The sequence below is a fragment of the Callospermophilus lateralis genome, chromosome 3, assembly GCF_048772815.1.
Source record: "Callospermophilus lateralis isolate mCalLat2 chromosome 3, mCalLat2.hap1, whole genome shotgun sequence".
Classification (NCBI taxonomy): Eukaryota; Metazoa; Chordata; class Mammalia; order Rodentia; family Sciuridae; genus Callospermophilus; species Callospermophilus lateralis.
This window is the reverse complement of record NC_135307.1, coordinates 50,140,002-50,161,316: the sequence shown is the minus strand read 5'-3', so window position 1 is coordinate 50,161,316 and position 21,315 is coordinate 50,140,002. Positions and strand designations below refer to the sequence as shown.

The window sequence follows — 21,315 nt, the reverse complement described above, 5'->3', positions numbered from 1 at the left end:
AAATTCTTAGAAACAGAGCCTACCAAATCTGAATCATGAAGAAATAGAAAATATGGATAGATCAACTTGAGTAAAGAGAGTGAATCAGTAATGATTAACTTCCCAACAGAGAAAAACCCAGAACCAACGGACTTCATTACTAAATTCTACCAGATACTTAAAGAACTAATATTGATACTTCTCAGACCCTTCCAAAACAACTGAAGAGGAAGGAGCACTTTCAAATTCATTTTATGAGGTCAGCATTTCCCTGATGTCAAAGCCAAAGATACTCACTATAAGAACATTATAGTTCAGTGTCCTTGAGGAACATAGATGTAAAAATCCTCAACAAAATTATAACAAATTAAACAGCACATTAAAAGGATCATTCATCATGATCAAGTAGAATTTATTCCTGAGTCTATAAAGATGGTTCATTGTATAAAAATTGGTAAATGTGATACACCACATTAACAGAATGAAAAGTAAAAATCATGTACTTATCTCAGTAGATGTAGAAGACAGTCAACAAAATTCAACATCCTTTAATGATAAAAATGCACAAAATAATAGATATTGCAGAAATACAAGACCATTAAGAATAGCAGGGTACAGTAGTGCATACCTGTAATCCCAACCACTTGGGAGAAAGAGCCCAAGTGTTAGGCAAGATTAAGCAACATAGACCCTGACTCAAATTTTAAAAAATAATAATTAAAAAAAGGAAAAAGAAGGCCTTATATGAGAACTTTGCAGCTAACATTGTGCTCAGTTTTGAAAAACTGGGAGCTCTTCCTTGAAGTTCAGGAATAAGACATGTACGCCCACTCTTACTGTTTCTTAATGTAGTTAGCCCTCTTACTGTTTCTTAATGTAGTTAGCCCTAGCCAGAGTAATTAGGAAAGAAAAGACATTCAAATCCAAGAGGAAGAAATAAAATTGTCTGTCTGCAGATGACATGTTGTTATATATAGAAAACTCTCAATACGCTACACCAAAAAAAAAAAAAAAACATTGCAAGTTAAGAAATTGAGCAAAGTTGATGAATACAAAATCAACACAAAAATCAGTTGCATTTTTAGACACTAACAATAAGCAATCTGAAAAAAGAAAATAGTCCCGTTTGTGATATCAAAAAGAAAGAATAGGGATGACCTTAACCAAAGAGGTGAGAGGTTACTATTGTATACTAATAGAAAGTAAAGCATAAATAAATAAATGGAAAGACATCCTATGTTTATGGCTGGAAGAATTAATATTGTTAAAAGTGTGTATCACCTTAAGTGGTCTACAGATATATTGCAAATCTCAATGGCATTTTTATAATAATAGAAGAGTAATCGCAAAATTCATATGTGAAAGAAAAACAACTGGAGGCATCACACAGGCATCACACTTCCTGATTTCAAAATATATTACAACAATAAAAGATTAAAACATGGTACTGGCATAAAGACAAATATAGGCCAATTTAAAAATAAGCAGAGGACATGAATAGACATTCCTTCAAAGGAGCTAGTCAGATTGTCACCAGGTATATAAAAGGTGCTTGACATCACACACAGGGAAATACATATCAAAACCACAGAAACCCATTACTTTATTCCTGTTAATATGGCTGTTATCAAATAAAGAAATATTAAATATTCATGAGGATATGAAGAAATTAGAGCCCACGTACACTGTTTAAGGGAATGTAGAATGGTGCATTACAATAGCTTCTCAAAAAAATAAAAATAGAACCATCATATTATCCAGCAATCCTACTTCTTAAGTAAGAATTAGACTTGGGTTTGGGGTATTGCTCATATATCTAGCAAACACAAGGTTCTGGTTCTGTTTTGAGCACAAAAGAAATTGAAATGAGGATTGCAAATGTGTATCTGCACCCTCAAGTTTATTGCAATGATAGGCAATAGCCAAGATAAGAAGCAACCCAAAAGATGAATAAATAGTGTACACATACAATGAAATATTATTCAGCCTTAAAAAGTGAAGGAAATCCTACCACTTGTGACAACATGGATGAACCTAGAGGAAGTTATGCTAACTAAAATAAAACCAGTCATAGACAAATACTGCATGATTCCACTTACATGACGTAAACCGCACAGGCACAAAAAATAGTATGGTGGTTATCAGGGGCTGGGAGGAGGAGAAACTGGGTTGCTCAATGGGTATAAAGTGGATTATGCATGAAAATGTTCTAGATATCTGCTGTACCATATGGTACCTATCATTAAAAATATGACATTTTGAACTTTTATTTATGGGGTACATTTGTTTTAACTATTCTTACCACAGAAAACATAAAGAACACAGGACGTTTTTAGAGCTAATGTGTATAATTAGTATCATGATATGGTGGTATTATAGGTACATGCATGTGTTCAAACTCATTGAGATATATATTTAAGTGTGTCCAATATTTTGGGTATTTATATCTCAATAAAGCTTTTTTAAAAGGCAGAGAACTCTTACAAGAAAGATTCAAATAGTAAGTGTCTATCAAAGAACAGGGAGCTGGTGATCCAGCAAATGAATATAAAATCCAAACTTGTCTGTTCAAAGATATATATATTAATCTATCAGAGACTTATATCATTAAATGTCTAAATCAAGCCAGTAGCTTCTCTCGTACTTTATCCTATGTTGATCATGCAACTTTGAGACAATTTGTCTTGCCTTATACTTTTTTAAAAGGAATGGGCTAATCTGATCATTCAGTGCAAATCTTTGTTGCCCAGAATGATTTTTTCACCCTCATATTAGCCTCCTGTGAGTTAGCAGACTAAGTCTTCGTGATTCTAAATATTTCTGTGGTGTTTCTAAACATATATTTGCTATAAAACTTAGCAGAAAAGGGGTTGGGGTTGTAGTAGAAGGCTTGCCTAGCATGTGTGAAGCCCTGGGTTCGATCCTCAGCACCAGATAAAGTTAAATAAATAAAATAAAGGTATTGTGTTCAGCTACAACTAAAAAATAAATACTAAAAAAAGTTTTAAAAAAAAACTTAGAATGAATGCAACTTTTTAATAGATTCATAATTAATTTCCTAAATATCCTCTGGAAGATAATAATCATTTATATACAAGAATGAATATATTTTGTCAAGATTTGCAGTTTATATAATAAAGTTTTGACAACTTTTTTTTAATATTTATTTTTTAGTTATAGTTGGACTCAATACCTTTATTTATTTATTTTTATGTGGTGCTGAAGATCAAACCCAGGCCCTCATATGTGCTAGGCAAGCGCTCTACTGGCTGAGCCACAACCCCAGCCCCAAGTTGTGAAACTTTTTTAAAAAACTGTATCATGATATATACAGTGAATATATAGTATCTTACCAGAATGTTTTTATGCCCTTATTTTACATTTGCAGTTATATTTTTAAGCCCCCTACAAACCATCAGATAGTAACATTTTTGTAAATATTCTGCCCATCAAGTCCAATACACAGAATTGGCATAAACAATCTTTCAATTTTCCCCCAATTTTAAAACTAATGCATTTACTATTTTGTATGTATGGTACAAATAAGACAGAAGATCTCATTGGGAAGCACATGATTGCCCCATGCCAACCCCAAAAAATCCCCTGTTCAAAACCATTTATAAAAGAAAAATGTTATAAGAATGGATTTTGCATGTAAATAGTGTAAAGGAAAAATATTTTTAAAGATATGCGTGAGTTTAACATGAATGGGTGCTGAATTTTGTCAAAGGCTTTTTCTGCATCTATTGATCATATGACTTTTGTACTTAATTCTGTTTTGTGATGAAGTACATTTATTGTGTTATATATATTGAACCAATCTTGCATCCCTGGGATGAATCCAATTTGGTCATGGTGTACAATCTTCTTAATGTATTTTTGAATGCAGTTATTGAAAGATTTTTGCATCTGTTTTCAACAGGGGTATTGTTCTGTTTTCTTTCTTTGATGTGTCTTTATCTGGTTTGGTATAAAGGTGATACGAGCTTCATAGAATGAGTTTGGGAATATTCTCTCCCTTTCTATTTCATGGAATAATTTAGGGAGAATTGGTATCAGTTCTTTGAGGGTCTTATAGAACTCAGCTGAAAAACCATCTGGGCTTTGTGTTTTTTGGAAGGCTTTTTATTACTGCATCAATATATTGGTCTGTTTAGGTTTTCTGTATTCTCTTGGTTCATTTTGGATAGATCATATGTGCCTAGAGATTTGTCAGTATCTTTTAGATTTTACAATTTATTGGAATATAAATTTTCAAAATAGTTTCTAATGATCCTCTGGAATTCAGAAATGTCTGTATTGTATTTCATTCCTAGTTTCATTGATATGGGTCTGCTTTCTTAATTTTTTGGTTGGTTTGACCAAGAGTTTATCAATTTTACTTAAAAAAAAAAAACAAGTCCTTGTTGTCTTGATCCTTTGTAGTGTTTTTTTTTTTTTTTTTAATTCTCTATTTCATTATTTCAGCTCGATCTTAATTATATCATGTATTCTGATGGGTTTAGAATTAGTTTGTTCCCACTTTTCTAACATTAGATTGTTGATTTGAGATCTTTCTGTATATTCCATTGGGGAGAACTATTCTGTAGATATCTGTTAGGTCCATTTGATTTATAGTGTCATTTAGGTCAGAAATGTTTTTATTGGTTTTGTATCTAGATGACCTGTCCTTTGTAAAGAGAAGAATGTTCAAATCACCAAGTATTACTGAATTGGTGTCTTATCTGATACTTAAAATCAAGAGGTATTTGTTGCTGGATGCAGTGGCACACACCTATAATTCCAGTGGCTCAGGAGGCTAAGGCAGAAGGATCACGAGTTCAAAGCCAGTCTCAGCAAAAGTGAAGTGCTGAGCAATTCAGTGAGACTCTGTCTCAAAATTAAAAATACAAATTAGGGTTGAGAATGTGGTTCAGTATTCGAGTGCTCCTGGGTTCAATCCCTGGTACCCTTCCCTTCGCCAAAAAAAAAAAAAAGAGAGAGAGAGGGGTGTTTGTTTTATTCAATTACGTGCACTAACATTTGGGTTATAAATATTTACTATTGTTACATCTTCTTGTTGGATTGTTCCCTTCAACAGTATATAGCATTCTTCCTTGTCTTCTCTAGTTAATCTTTGCTTAAAATCTGCTTTGTTAGGGCTGGGGATGTGGCTCAAGTGGTAGCGCGCTCGCCTGGCATGCGTGCGGCCCGGGTTCGATCCTCAGCACCACATACAAACAAAGATGTTGTGTCCGCCAAATACTAAAAAATAAATATTAAAAAAAAATCTGCTTTGTTAGACATGAGAGTGGTTATTCCTTTTGATTTCCACACACTTTGAATATAATATCTCTTTCCATCCTTTTACTTTCAATCTGTGGAGATCTTTGCCTACAAGATAGTCTCTTGAAAAAACAATATATGGTTGGGCCTTGTTTTTTAATCCATTCTCTCAGTTTTTGTCTTTTATTTCTGATCTCTATGTAATTAGTCTGTAGGTGATGCTTTCAAGTGAATTTTTATTTGATTTATTGCATCTTACATTTCCAAGAGTTCTGACTGGTTTCTTTTTGGAATCTCTATCTCTTTATTGAAATGGTCATAAGCTTCCTGTAACTAATTTCTTAATTTGTTCCTTAATTTGTTTCTTAGGTCTTCTTTTAGCTCACTAATTATTTTAACGTTCTGGGATTTAAAAAAAAATTATTGTAGATGGAAAAATACTTTTATTTTATTTATTTATTTTTATATAGTGTTGCTGGAGATCAAACCCAGAGCTTCACATGTGTTAGGCAAAAGTTCTGCCACTAAGCTACAGCCCAACCCCATAATATTCTGTTTTTAAAAGTGTTGCTTTGGTATTTCATCCCCTTCCATGCCCAAGTATTCCTTTGTTGAGGGATTGAAACTTTTGGGGGAGACTTTCCATCCTTTTACTTTCAGTCTTTTTACTTTCATATATATGTATAATTGAAGTTGAATAGGATTAGTTTTTGTGTAGAGGAAGGTGTATTGTCACTTTACACAGCTTGGGTGTAGTTCAGCCTGGAGTCTCTGTGAACTCACAGTGTACCAATTGCTTCTTCACCCCTCTCAGAAAAAGGGGAAACAATCAACAGTAACAATAATAGTGATCAATGTACAGTATTAGAATAAATGTCCCAGAGCCCATTATATACTATTAATTACTACAAAAGGAGAATGGCAAGGTCAGCATTTAACAAAAGCAACCACAATAAACAGCCATAAACTAGACTTAGTATTAAAGTACACAGCATGTGTTGACTATGCCCTCCCAAATCTAATAACCCCAATAACATAAATGGCAAGAACAGGACGTATATAAACGAAATTGTTCTAAATATAGTAAAACTGTATTTCATTAAGGAAAAAAATGGCGTAGAAAGAAAAAAGAATGTTAAACTGTTCAAAGCAGGAGAGAGGTAGCAAGTGATGGCTATAAAGAAGGAGTGAAAAAAAGGAGTAAAAAATAATTTAAAGAAAATAAGGAAGGCTGGGGATATGGCTCAAGTGGTAGCGCACTCGCCTGGCATGCGTGCGGCCCGGGTTCGATCCTCAGCACCACATACAAACAAAGATGTTGTGTCTGCCAAAAACTGAAAAATAAATATTAAAAAATTCTCTCTCAAAAAAAAAAAAAAAAAGAAGGAGCAAAAGAACAAGTGAATTTGGCTATTGAAGGGAAAGGAGTAATAAGATAAATAAAAGCAAAGCAAGTGATAAAAATTTTTAAAAAGTCAAACTGAAGCAAATAAACAAAACCCCCTGCCCTTCTAAAGTCAAAACAAGGTGAAAAAACACAGGCGAGGAAGTTTTTTAAAAAGGGAAAAATTATAAAAATGAAAAGGAAAAATATTTATTTATGTGAAAAGGAAAAATATAGATATCCATGACCAACACATACACACATACACATTCATGCATTCACACTTACACTTAATGGGAAAAAGGAGAAAAGAAGAAAAAAATCGTAATGAAAAATAAAGGGAAAGAGCTGGGGTTTTAGCTCAGTGGTTGAGCGTTTGCCTCACATGGGTTCGAGCCTCAGCACCACATTAAATAAATAAATAAATAATAAAACGAAGATGTTATGTCCATCTACAACTAAAAACAATTTTAAAAAAATAAAAAATAAAGGGAAAAGGCTGGGGCAGTGGCTCAGTAACAGAGCATTTGCCTCGCACATATAAGGCCCAGTTTGATCTTCAGCACCACATAAAAATAAATAAACACAATAAAGATATTGTGTCCATCTACAAAAAAAATTTTTTAATAAAATTTTTAAAAAGGGATTGTGTCCACTGAGGTGGGATAGAAGGAACATAGGCCAACATCATAAAGACTATAAATGACAAACCAAAGCCAACATCATACTTAAAATCAGGAACAAGACACAATGTCCACTCTAACCGTCCTTTTCAATATAATTCCTGAAACTCTAGCAGGCAAGAGAAGGAAATTGAAGGGACCCAGATAGAAAAAGTAGTCAAAATTATCTGTTTGCTGATGGCAAGATTCTGAACCTCAAAGGCTCAGGGGAAAAATAAAAACAACATTAGAAGACTTTTCCATGTGATCAACAAATTCAGCAAAGTAGCGGGATACAAGATCAACATACAAAAGTCAGTAGTTTTCTTATACTTCAATAATGAATCTGCTGAGACAACAATCAAGAAAACTCCATTCACAATAGCTTCAAAAAATAAAATACTTAGAAATAAATCTAACTCAGGAGGTGAGAGACCTCTATAATGAAAATTATAAAACACCAAAGAAAAAAAATTGAAGAAGACATTAGAAAATGGAAAGTCAGACCGTGTTCACGAGACGGTTCAATTAACATCTTCAAAATGACCATATTACCAAAAGAAATTTACAGATTCAATGCAATCAAATGGAATTAATCATAAAAGATATCAGGGGAGAGATTAAATCTTAGAAACAAATGAGAATAGAAATAAAACATCAAAATCTTTGGGACAGTACGAAGGCAGTTCTAAGAGGAAAGTTTATAGCATTGAAAATATAAAAAAACTAACTAGACCCTAGAATAATTTCAAAATCAGTAGAAAAGAGGAAATAAGATCAGAGCTAAAATTTAAAAATTTGAGAATAAAAAACTATACAAAAGATCATGAAACAAAAGATTCCTTGAAAAGATAAGCAAGATTGAAAAGCTCCTAGCCAAATTAATCAAAAAGATAAGACCCAAACAACAAAATTAGAGATGAAAAAGAAGATTTCAATCCAAACACTTCTGGAATGTAAAGGATCATTAGAAAGTATTTTGAAATTTTACACTAAAAAAAAGAAAAATCTAGAAGATACTAAGTTTCCAAATGCATAAGACATACACAGATTGAACCATGAGGATATAGAAAACTTTAAGAGACTAATACAATTAAAATCTTTCCAAAGAAAAGCCCAGGACCAGATGGATTTTCACTGAGCTCTGCTAGGCCTTTAAAGAAGAACTAATGAAAACCCTCCATAAATTATTTCATGAAATAGAAAAGTAATACTGCCAAATTCATTCTATGAAGCCAGTATTGCCCTGATACCAAAACCAAAGACACATCAAGGAAATAAAACTTTGAACCAGTATCACCTGGTGTAAATAGATGTAAAAATCCTTAATAAAATATTGGCAAACTGAATTCCAAGACCCATTATCTAGAAGATAGTAGTACACCATGATCAAGTGGGATTCATCCCAGGGATGCAAGGTTGGTTCAACATATGCAAATCTATAAATGTAATTCACTACATGCATAGAGTTAAGGACAAGAATCACATGATCAGCTCAATAGAAAAAGCATTCCACAAAATCCAGCACCTATTTATATTTAAACTGCTGTAGAAACTAAAGACAGAAGAACTTACCTCAATATTTTTAAGACTACACATGACAAATCCAAGACCAAGATCATACTGAATGGAGAAAAACTGAAATCATTTCCTCTGAAATCAGAACAACACAAGAATGTCCATTCTTACCACCCCTATTCAACATAGTTCTTGAAAGTCTAGCCAGAGTAATCAGGCAAATGAAGGAAATTAAAAGAGATATAAATAGAAAGTCAAGTGATTTCTGTTTGTTGATGACACAATTCTATATTTAGAACACCCTAAGAATTCTATCAGAAGACTCATAGAACTGATGAACAAATTCAGCAAAGTTACAGGATATATGATCAACATACATAGATCATAAATCATAGTCACTTTTCTATACTCCAGTAATCATTCTTCTGAGAATGAAATCAGGAAATCTGTCACATTCACAATAGCCTCAAAAACATAAATAAATAAATAATACTTGGGAATAAATCTAATCAAGAAGGCAAAAGATATCTACAATGAAAACCTTAACATTAGAGAAAAAATTTGAGAAAGACCTTAGATAACGGAAAGGCCTCCCATGTTCTTGGATAGAAGAATAAATCTAGACCTATATAATGAAGATAATACATCACTGAAGAAAGAAATTGAAGATTTTAGAAGGTGGAAAGATTTCCCATATTCTTGAATAAGCAGAATTAATACTGTCAAAATGGCCATACTACCAAAACTGTTTTACAGATTCAATGCAATCCCTATCAAAATACCAATGAGATTCTTCACAGAATTCAAAAAGAAAAAAAAAAAAAGTCCTCAAATGTACATTGAATAAAAGACACAGAATAACAAAAGCAACCCTGAGCAACAAGAGCAAGGCCAGAGGCATCACAATATCCAGTCTCAAATGATACTACACAGCTGTAGTAACAAAATAGCATGATATTGCCTTGAAAGCAGCATGAAGACCAAATGGAGTACACTAGAAGACACTTGAAACAAACTCACATATTATAGTCATCCAATCCTGAACAAAGGTGACAAAAAGATACTCTGGAGAAATGGTGCTGGGAAAACTGGATATCCATATGTAGAAGAATGAAACTAGGCCGCTACCTCTCACCCTGCATAAAAATCAACTCAAAGTGAATCAGAGTCCTCCGAATTAGACCAGAAACAGTGAAACTGGTAGGAGAAAACCTGGGGACAACACTCTCAACACATTGACACAGGTAGAGACTTACTTAATAAAACTGCCAAAGCTCAAGAAATAAAACTAACAATCCTTAAGTGGTGTGCCATCAAAATAAAAACCTGACAGCAAAGGAAACATTTAAGAACATAAATTGGGTTCCCATACCCTATATTCACCTTCAGATTCTTTCCAGGCCAGGATCTGAAGCAAGCATTCACCTTACTTTTTCCCATCTTTCAGGGATCACAGTCCCATAATGCTTACTGTCCAGTATCTGAAAACAATTGTATCTTATGCCTCATGCAATTTTTTAACTTATTTTTATAGGGCGTGGGCAGTTCTTTAATCCTTTATTGAAGAAATAAAAGTCTTTTCAAAATGTGTTTTAATATCCCAGGACAGTGTTACGGACATAGGATTGTGGAAATTGGGTTTGAAGGGAGAAAATATTATAGAGATTGTATAACTCTCCTATCTATCTATTATTAGAAATTGAATTCTCCAAAAACAGATATTCATTTTTTAATTTTTCTTTTTAGAAAGGATTATGAGAAAGTAACTTCCTTATAATTTATGGATGGTGGCAAATTTAAATAAACAGAAGATAAAAGGGGAAATAAATAAAAAGCAAACATAGATATATATTATACTATGTACCCTTTGGAGCCTGATATGGTAGCCATTCTATCAAAAGCAGCTTTATATCCTTTTTTAATGGAAAACTAGGTTTTTTACATTTGTTTTACAGCTTTCTTTGAAATTTTTTTAAGAATACAGTTTCTCTAGTCATCACATGGAAAGTGATTTGAGTTACTAAGGTGACTAATTTGAAATTTTTTTAAAGATCAAGAAAAAGATTATTTCCATTAGTAATACTTTTAATGTTTTTTCAACATAGTCTACACTGGCTGTTTTATAACCTTTTCCCATTTACCATTGGATTTTTAAATGTTTTTCTTCTTAATTCCTATGGCATTCTTTTATATATAAAAAATAACTAGCATTTATTACATGTTTTCTCACTATGTTGGGAGAAGTATGTTATTCAATATCAGGTTTTTCATTTTTATATAGTCTAAAATTTCCTTTTTGATTTTTCTCTTATTTCTAAGCTTATAAAGTCTTGACTATTTTAAAGGCATCTCTAGCTCAATGTATACAAAAGAGAGCTCATAATCTAGCTACTCCACCACATCAACACACAAACACAATTTCCTGATTAATTTTTTATTCATTTCTTGTGGTCTTTGCCCAAATGAAAAGCTCTACCCTCTATATAGTCCCACAACTTGGAAAATTAGTACTCTTATCTCCTCTAGTTAATCCAGCACCCTATTCATTTCATCTCTTAAATGTAGCTCATGTTGTCTATTCTGTCAGCCTCCACCACCAGAAAAATTCAGGCTATCATTACCTCACATCTCTAATCACTAATATACTTTTTTAATTAAATTATTTATTCTAATTTGTTATATATGATGGCAGAATGCAATTCATTTCATATGTAGAGCACAATTTTTCGTCTCTTGTTGTACACAAAGTATTTTCACACTATTTGTGTCTTCATTCATGTACTTAGGGTAATGATGTCTAACTCATTCCACTGTCTTTCCTACCCCCATGCCCTCTCCCTTCTCCTCCCTCCCCTTTGCCCTATCTAAAGTTCCTCCATTCCTCCCATGCCCTGCCCCCCCCCATCTGTACTTAGGGTAATGATGTCTAACTCATTCCACTGTCTTTCCTACCCCCATGCCCTCTCCCTTCTCCTCCCTCCCCTTTGCCCTATCTAAAGTTCCTCCATTCCTCCCATGCCCTGCCCCCCCCCATCGCCATTATGAGTCAGCATCCTCATATCAAAGAAAACATTTGGTCTTTGGTTTTTTGGGATTGGCTTACTTAGCATTATATTCTCCAACTCCATCCATTTACCTGCAAATGCCATGATTTTATTCTCTTTTATTGCTGAATAATATTCCATCGTGTATACCAAAGGTTCCCTATCCATTCATCTACTGAAGGGTATCTGGGTTGGTTCCACAATTTGGCTATTGTGAATTGTGCTGCTATAAACATTGATGTGGCTGTGTCCCTATGGTATGCTCTTTTTAAGCCCTTTGGGTATAAACTGAGGAGTGGGATAACTGGGTCAAATGGTGGTTCCATTCCCAGTTTTCCAAAGAATCTCCATGCTGCTTTCCCGATTGGCTGCACCAATTTGCGGTCCCACAGCAATGTATGAGTGTGCCTTTTCCCCCACATCCTTTCCAACACTTTTTGTTCGTGTTCTTGATAGCTGCCATTCTGGCTGGACTGAGATGAAATCTTAGAGTAGTTTTGATTTGCATTTCTCTAATTGCTTGAGATGTTGAACATTTTTTCATACATTTGTTGATTGTATATCCTGAAAAGTGTCTATTCAGTTCCTTGGCTCATTTATTGATTGGGTTATTTGGTTTTTTGATGTTAAAGTTTTTGAATGCTTTATATATCCTAGAGATCAGTGCTCTATCTAATGTGCTTGTAGTAAAGATTTGCTCTCATTCTGTAGACTCCGTATTCACCTCACTGATTGTTTCTTTTGCTGAATCCATCCCGTTTATTGATCTTGGTTTTAATTCTTGCACTATAGGAGCCTTATTAAGGAAGTTGGGCCTAATCCCAACATGATGATTAGTGCCTACTTTTTCTTCCATTAGGCCTAAGGTCTCTGGTTTAATTCCTATGTCCTTGATCCACTTTGAGTTTTGTGCATGTTGAGAGAGAGAGATTTCATTTCATTTTGTTACATGTGGATTTCCAGTTTTCCCAGCATCATTTGTTGAAGGTGATGCTATCTTTTCTCCAATATATGTTTTTGGCACCTTTGTCTAATATGAGATAACTGTTATTATGTGGCTTTGTCTCTGTGTCCTCTATTCTGTACCATTGGTCTACAGGTCTATTTTGGTGCCAATATCATGCTGTTTTTGTTACTGTTGTTCTGTAGTGTAGTTTAAGGTCTGGACTAGTAATGCCACCAGCTTCACTCTTCTTGCTAAGGATTGCTTTGGCTATTCTGGGTTTCTTATTTTTCCAGACGAATTTCATGATTGCTTTTTCTCTATGAGGAATGACATTGGGATTTTGATTGGGATTGCATTGAATCTGTATAGTACTTTTGGTAGTGTGGTCATTTTGACAAATGACCATCTTCTAAGGTCTTCTTTAATTTCTTTCTTTAGCATGCTGTAGTTTTCATTGATTCCCATTTTTTTTTTTTTTTGAGGCTATTCGAAATGGAGTGGTTTTTTTAGTTTCTCTGAGGATTTAGTTTCTCTGATGTACAGAAATGCCTTTGATTTATGGGTGTTGATTTTATATCCTGCTACTTTATTGAATTCATTTATTAGTTCTAGAAGATTTCTGGTGGAATTTTTGGGGCCTTCTAGGTATAGAATCATATGATCGGCAAATAGTGATAATTTGAGTAGTTCTTTTTCGTCTGTATCTCTTTCTTTTTCTGTGTAATTGCTCGGGCTAGAGTTTACTGAGTTAAATAGAAGTGGTGAAAGAGGGCATCCCTACCTTCCAGTTTTTAGAGAGAGTGCTTTCAACTTTTTTCCATTTAGAATTGATGTTGGCCTGGGGCTTAGCACAGGTAACTTTTACAATGTTGAGATATGTTCCTGTTATCCCTAGTTTTTCTAGTATTTTGAACATGAAGGGGTACTAACATACTCTCTTAAATAGTCCCTCTACTTTGGCTCTTCCCTTCTTAAGGCTATAATAATATTTTCCAGGCACAAATTTAATTGTTATTCTCTCCTAGAAACCATTTTGGAGCAGGTTATTGCAGTGAAGACAGAAACAATGTTTTTTTTTTTTCTTTGACTTAGAATCCTATCTGTATCTACAACCTTTTTTCATTTTACTTCTACTCAATCTTAATATTCATTTTATTTCAGGAGTCCTTCTCTCAGTGAACACAGTGTCAAATATTCTCTTGATGTACAGCAAGCACCCTGTTCTTGTCCTTCACAGCATTGGATCACTATTGTACCCGTAATATATAGCACAGCACCTGGCACTTAGTAGCCCTCAAGGTATATTTGGTTTAATGAGGAAATGAATTAGTAATTATTCCTTGAGCTAAATTTTAGGATCATCAAGCTTTTCAGTGAAATCAATGTTATTAATTTGGGAAAATGAGACATACTATGAAGAAATGGTATTTTAAAGTTATCTGTATATTTTGTATTATATATGGGATTTCTAGTTAGTTATGACTGCCATTTAGGAGTTTTTAATATTAATTTTATCCTACTTAGAATTTTGCTATCAGAAAAGTAGTCTTATATTTGAAATTATTTAAAGCTAAAATATTTTTTCATAGTTTTTTTTTTTTTTACCTCCATTAATCAAAAGCTATGCATGTGACCATAAGACTGAAGAAGGTTCTCTTTGTATTTAATCAAAGAAAATTTCTGAGTTCTTCAGGGAAGAGCCCCACCCTTGACCATTTAACATGTCGACTAAGTTACCTAGTTTGAGAATTTTTATGTTATGATTAGCATTACAGTTGTTCATATATCATTTTGTTGCTCATCCCTACTCTGTAAGGTAGATATAGTTATTACATATTAATTAAAATATTGGGCCAAAGATTGAATGTTTTCTCTTATGTATGAAGTTAGAAAGGAAATTTTAAAAAGAGATTTCAGGAAAATAGGAGGAGAACAGTAGAGTAAAAGAAAGGGGGGATGGGCAGGCAGGCAGGGAAGGGAAGAGGGGAAAGCAAGATACTAGTGTATTAAACTGACCAAATTATGTTGTGCATGTATGAATCTATCATAACGAATCTACATGTATGTATATTATAATGTACTAATTTAAAAATGAAAATGAATAGAAGAGAGAACAGCTGAATAGAGGGAAAGGATCAGGGTAGATGGGAAGAGAAAGAGATGGGAGGTACTGGAGATTGAAATGGAGCACATTATATTATGTGCATGTGTGACTGTGTCTGTCACATTGAACCCCAATGTTATAATTATAACACACTAATAAAAAAATATTTTTAAAAATTGAGCTCCTGAACCAACCTTTACACCCAAGTCTTCATTCAAAGCTTATGCTGCTTTTCCCACATCATGTTGCCTTATGTTTTGTGTATATAGAAAGTATTTAGTTGGATTCAAAGTGAATTATAGGGGCTGGGGTTATGGCTCAGCGGTAGAGCGCTTGCTTTGCACATTCAAGTCCCTGGGTTTGATCCTCAGCATCACATATAAATAAAGTTATTGTGTCCAACTACAACTACAAAAAATAAATGTTTTTTAAAAAGTGAATTATAGGGCTGGGGATGTGGCTCAAGCGGTAGTGCACTCGTCTGGCATGCGTGCGGCCCGGGTTCGATCCTTAGCACCACATGCAGACAAAGATGTTGTGTCCGCCAAATACTAAAGAATAAATATTAAAATTCTCAAAAAAAAAAAAGTGAATTATAGGGTGTAAACTTTTCTAGGATATCCCTTTTGCACATATTTATTTTTAATATTTATAATTCTATGTATTAATTACTTAGAAAATCACTTTATATACTTTTTCTTGTAGGAACCTCCAGAAGTTTAGTCTTTTTGGAGACATAAGTGTTCTGCAACAGCAAGGAAGTTTGTCAAATACATACCTCAGCAAGGCAGACCCTGATGGCAAAAAAATTAAACAGTAAGTTACGTATTGGACAGGGGTCTATACTAATATATTACCTTTATTCTAGTTTTTACTATAAAATTATAAAAAATAATCAGAAAAGTAATGACTTTTTGTCTTCTGCAAAAACACAAATGTCAATGAAATACAGTGATCATATATGTGTCATTCTATGCCATAAATCTTTAAGATATCAAATGGCTTGCTGGATAATTATTGTGATTTAAAACTGTTCATTCTCTGCTTGTCTTATTGTATGTCTACCATTCTGATGTGCAGTGCTGTTTTCCTTAGATGAGGAACATAGGTTTACATGTTTAATACATTTGTATGTTTGATATAGTTTATTCATTAGATGTTAATGTGAATTTTAGTGGTATTTATTGTGAGTTGAGTAGACATTAACTGATGAGGGAAAATATACTTCAACATTGCATGATTAATAATGATTTTTAAAAATAGGCAATAAAAGATTGTAGTTAGATCATTTTGGCATGTGTTTTCCTTATAGAATTCAGCAGCTGTTTGAAGAAATACTGAGTAATAGTAGGCAACTGAAATGGCTGTCCTGCGGGTTTATGCTGGAAATAGTAACTCCATCATCACTGTCATCTCTCTCTAACTCTATTGCCAACACCATGGAGCACCTGAGTTTACTGGACAACAATATTCCTGGTAACAGCACTCTTATCACTGCAGTTGAACTAGAACGATTTGTGAATCTGCACTCACTTGCTCTGGATTTCTGTGACTTTACAGCTGAGATGGCAAGAGTCTTAACTGATAGCAACCATGTGCCTTTGCAGCGACTATCTCTCCTGGTCCACAATGTTTCTGTGATGCACAAGTCTCTGGACAACATGCCGAATGATGACCATTGGAAAGCCCTGTCACGAAAGAGCACCAGTCTTCGGGTTTATATAATGGCTTTTGATATCAAAAGTGAAGATATGTTAAAGATTCTGAAACCCAGTATACCACTAGAGAGGATTCATTTTGACAGCTATATCACTTGTGTTTCAGGGGCCATTGTTGATCTTATATCCAGGCAGTATGACAAGTTCCTCACTCATTTTATATTGATGAATGATGTAATAGACACATCTGGTTTTCCAGATCTTAGTGACAACCGAAATGAAGATCCATTGGTTTTATTAGCATGGAGGTGTACAAAGCTCTCTCTCCTGGCCATTCATGGTATGTGATTTTTTTCCCTATTAATTTGATATTGGCATTACACTTAAAATGTTTTTTTACACTTAAAATATTTATGCCAGTAAAAAGGTGGCAATGGCCTTGAAAATGTCAGGAACAACAAATTGATATGCAGTCTTTTTTTAAATATATTTTTATTTGTAGATGGACACAATATCTTTATTTTATTTATTTATTTTTATGTGGTGCTGAGGATTGAACCCATTGTTTCATGCGTGCAAGGCAAGTGTTCTACCACTGAGCCACAACCACAGTACCTGATATGCAGTCTTTATAAAGCTTTTAAAAGTTCATAAACTATATCACTTACAAACTGAAAGACATACCTCTATCCCAAATATTCTGCTTCAGCTTCCATGTTAATTTTTTTCTTCTACCACATAGTATTTCACATGACATCTGAAATTAAATATAGCTAAGAAAACATACACATTCCCCTGCAATAGATATATTTCCTCTAATCACAAGATTATGCTTAAAAGCATAATACACAGTATGATTTCTTTTATGTTCACTGCCTCATCTCTTAGATTCTAGGTATCAGTGTACTAGTTTGTATGATGTTTTTTCAAATGATGATCCTATTGGTTAGTTACATTTTTATTTCTTAGTGGGGCCATTCATCTAAATATGAACTATTCTCAAATTGCTGTTCTAACAATAAAAGAAAATTTTTACTTTCTTTTCTGATATAATACAATTGCAAAATAATCTATAAGAATGTCTTTTAAATTTTTTATTAGCTCTGTTTCATTAGTTTGTTTTTTGGGTTGTTTTGTTTGTGGTGCTGGATATTGAACCCAGGGCCTTCCTTGTGCATGCAAAGCAAGCATTCTACCAACTGAGCTATATCCCCAGCCTCTGTTTCATAGTTTTTAAACTGTTTTTAACCTATACTTAATATGTAGTAATGGTTATATCTTGTTTTTCAAGTTTTGTTTTATTATTTGGCCAGTTATTAGAGGTATCAAGAATAAATCAATATTGAAAGTTGAAGGTAAAATGGAAATACAGAATGTTAAATTATTTAAAATTTAATTTAAGGCAATCTTTTTAACACTTGTTAAGATATAAGATATTAGAGGAAAAACTCTATACCACCCATTCTCTTTCATCCCTCTTCAGAGAAGCCATTATTCTGAAGTTGATATGTATCATACCATTACTGTTTTTTGCTTTTCATATTTGCTACTGATGATTAACAGTTTATCTTCAAACTTGAAAGTGTCACTTCATTTCTTTGGATTGTGAAGTACCACACAAGATGATTTTTCACAAATTAAAAATACTAGTTTGTATGTATTGTTAATGGATACACGCATATGAAATAAAATTTTGTACTTGTGATATATCACTATCCAAACCTCCAAAATTTATTGATATATACTTTAAACTTTAAACGTCATCTCTTTTACAGAAGGAAATGTCAGAATAGGATTACATAACAGTTCATCGTACACAATAGTGTTCCTGAAGACAGTATCAAAATTCTGACCCCTTTCCCCCACTCCACTTTTTCAGTTTCAGTATATTTTTAATGGAAAAAGACCAATTTGGGAAGATACAAATTTGAAGCTTCTCATGAAGCATCAAATGAGAAAAAGACTAACATCAAAAAAAATTAAATAAAATGCAAGAAAATGACAGACTTGTCTTTTGCTTATTTTTAAGGTTACACAGTGTGGGCACACAACCTCATTGCCATTGCTCGTCTTCGTGGCTCTGATCTAAAAGTGCTTGAAGTCACTGAAGAAAGCATCGATTTCGACCAAGGTGAACTAGCCGACCAGGATGTGGATCCAGTGCATAACCTTATCGAGCAGGTATCCCTGGGCCTGGGTCAACCTTGGCATGCCGTCATGGACATTGAATCACTCAGCGTCTTCACTGAACCAAATCGCCATTTTTACAGAGAGATGCAACGCTTCAGTGAAGACATTTAGCTTTTTTTAAATGTACAATTCCTGTGGTTACATATGCAAGTAGGGTCCTATTATGTTTTTTTTTCAGTAGTGTGAATTAATCCCTTTGTGCTGTGTTTAATCAGTATTAGCTTTATAGAATTATATATGTATATTCTACTTCTTGATCAAAGAACGTAGTCGGGTATTGGTTTAGAAGTTCAAAGTGACAATGTATAGGGCTTTCACGGTTAATGGAATTGTTACCAAACCTTAAGGACATACAATCGAAGATTGTCTGAGGTTGCTGGCTAACTTTGTTTTTCACTGAGTTACTCTGCCTTTTGGACATTTTTATTCTTTGTGTGTCAGAGTTCAGAACTCAGGAGCCAAAATATTTTTATACTATATATATATATCCATAGCCTGATGGATTTGTATGCAATGCACTGCATCTAGGTATTCCGATAGCATTTCATTAATTCTGATTTGAAATGGAATAAGGGAAGATAATATAATCCCAAATGAGTTATCTTTAACAGAAAGCCAAGAGTTTAACTTCCATTACCTACATTAGAGTTGATAACACCAATTACCATTCTGAATTTCATATAGTACTAGGTTAGAACATTGCTTAATCCTTTTTTAAAAAATGCATTTACATAAACATGAATACTTAAATGATCAAATTTTTTCAGACTGTATCTGATATAATTTTACTCAACAATTACATTATACATTCAAGTTAGCTTTTTAGCCCAGATTTCAAATAGTAGAGGAAGAAAGAAACTGTATTCCAGTGTAAAACCTCCTAAATAAGATCAAAATAGAATTATAAACAAACATGTTCGCAAACAGACATTAGTCGTGAAATCCCTAGCAACAAGTCACTGGATTTTTCTCTGTCAGCACGCGTGTCAGCTGCCAAAGAATAGACTTAAATGAAGAAGTGCCCACATGCTGGCAGGGGCCGGCCCACTGTGGTCAGCCAGATACTGCTAGATTGTAATATTTAAGGTCGAATTTCGACCTGTGGTACACAGCTGTGCTGTGGCTCAGTCAGCAACCTCAGAACTCTGAAAAAAAAACAAAACAAAAAAAAAAAAAAAAGAAAAAAAAACCATGCACCTGTTTCACTGTGAATAGTGAATGTAAAGAAAAGAAAGGAAAAACTGAAAGCTTGTTCCATCACAGGTATGAGCTGCTATGATACATGAAGAACATTCCATGAAGTATGTTTTAAAACCTTGTTATATCTGAGAGGCTTTAAAAGCCAATTTAACTGTTCAGGGCAACCGCGGTACAGACGTGGTCTCTGTGAGACTTCCACCTGACCCCAGTTTTAAGTGGTACGAATGTTGTGCATTTAATGTTAAAGGACAGTCTGCAATAATAAAGTAAGTAGCCAACGTGGGTGCCCAGCAGTGCTGAGACCTGGCTGCTCTATTGTAAGCTTTGGAAACACAATTTATGCAACAGATGTCCAGATATGATTCTATTTATGGAAAAAGTTTATATGTTTTACAAATGGTTTTACCATCTTATATTAAATGACCTTTTGACAGGTGTGCACTGTTTTGTCTCCAGTGAGCACATACCATTCGGATTTTATATGTACATCAGTAGTGTGAATCCACTGGCACAGTATGTGTAAATGCCAGATGTGGTGAGATTTTATCTTGTATATGTGATCAGATAAAATAACTCCTGACAGAAACTGTAAGGAAACCAGCTGAATGTTTGACCTGATGACTGATGTTGTATGGTTTATGTTAAATGTATATTCTTTTAATCAATGAATAAAGCATTAAAAAGTGATCATTGTAATATATTTTATTGTATATAAAGCATGAAAACTTTCAGTGTTAAATAATCTGCATTAATCCTTATAGTGTATACAATCATGTTAGCTGCTTTTGTATTCTGGTGCAAAAAAAAAAAGCTGGAAATATAGCATATAAAATCTTAGTCTGAGTAGAGGATTTTAATTTTTAAAGAAATTTACTTTGACCAAAAAAAATGCAAAAAAACTAGACTGGTTAGTACAAAGTCATAGTGAATTATGTACTCACATTATTGATATGGTAAAACTTAATTTATAGACTATAGGAGCTTATTTTTTAAAATTCTTACACTATATGCAAAAATACTTAGAATTGCCAGCATTAAATATTTCATAAACCCCTTTATCAGTTTGATGTTGTGATCTCTATTCTTGAAGAAAACAGCTCTCATTTTAGGGGAAAAAATGGCTTCTTTTCCTTCTTCTTCCATCTTTCCTTCTTTAATCATTCCAGAATTTGACTCTTTTAGGAACTGCCTCATCTCTGAATAATCTGTTATTTAAAAAGAATTGTTCTGAAGAGGCTAGGAAACAAGGAAGCTGCATTCCAGGTATGCCTCCAAGGGTGGTTTGGCAATTTGCTCATGGTCCTCACATAAACCATGTTAAACACACTAGCTGGAATTCTCAAACTAACCATAGGCGCCTATCTA

The 21,315-nt window shown here is 33.7% G+C and overlaps 1 protein-coding gene across 1 annotated transcript in view; it reads left to right on the top strand.

Annotated features, from left to right (window-relative positions):
* Fbxo33 (F-box protein 33) overlaps positions 1-20,637 on the top strand; it is a 39,898-nt gene extending 19,261 nt beyond the window's left edge. The window contains exons 2-4 of the mRNA XM_076850235.2: positions 15,608-15,718; positions 16,215-16,900; positions 18,590-20,637. Of these exons, the coding sequence (XP_076706350.2) occupies positions 15,608-15,718; positions 16,215-16,900; positions 18,590-18,861 (1,069 nt within the window). The 3' untranslated portion in view covers positions 18,862-20,637. The remainder of the gene's footprint in view (positions 1-15,607; positions 15,719-16,214; positions 16,901-18,589) is intronic.
* The last annotated feature ends 678 nt before the right edge of the window (positions 20,638-21,315 follow it).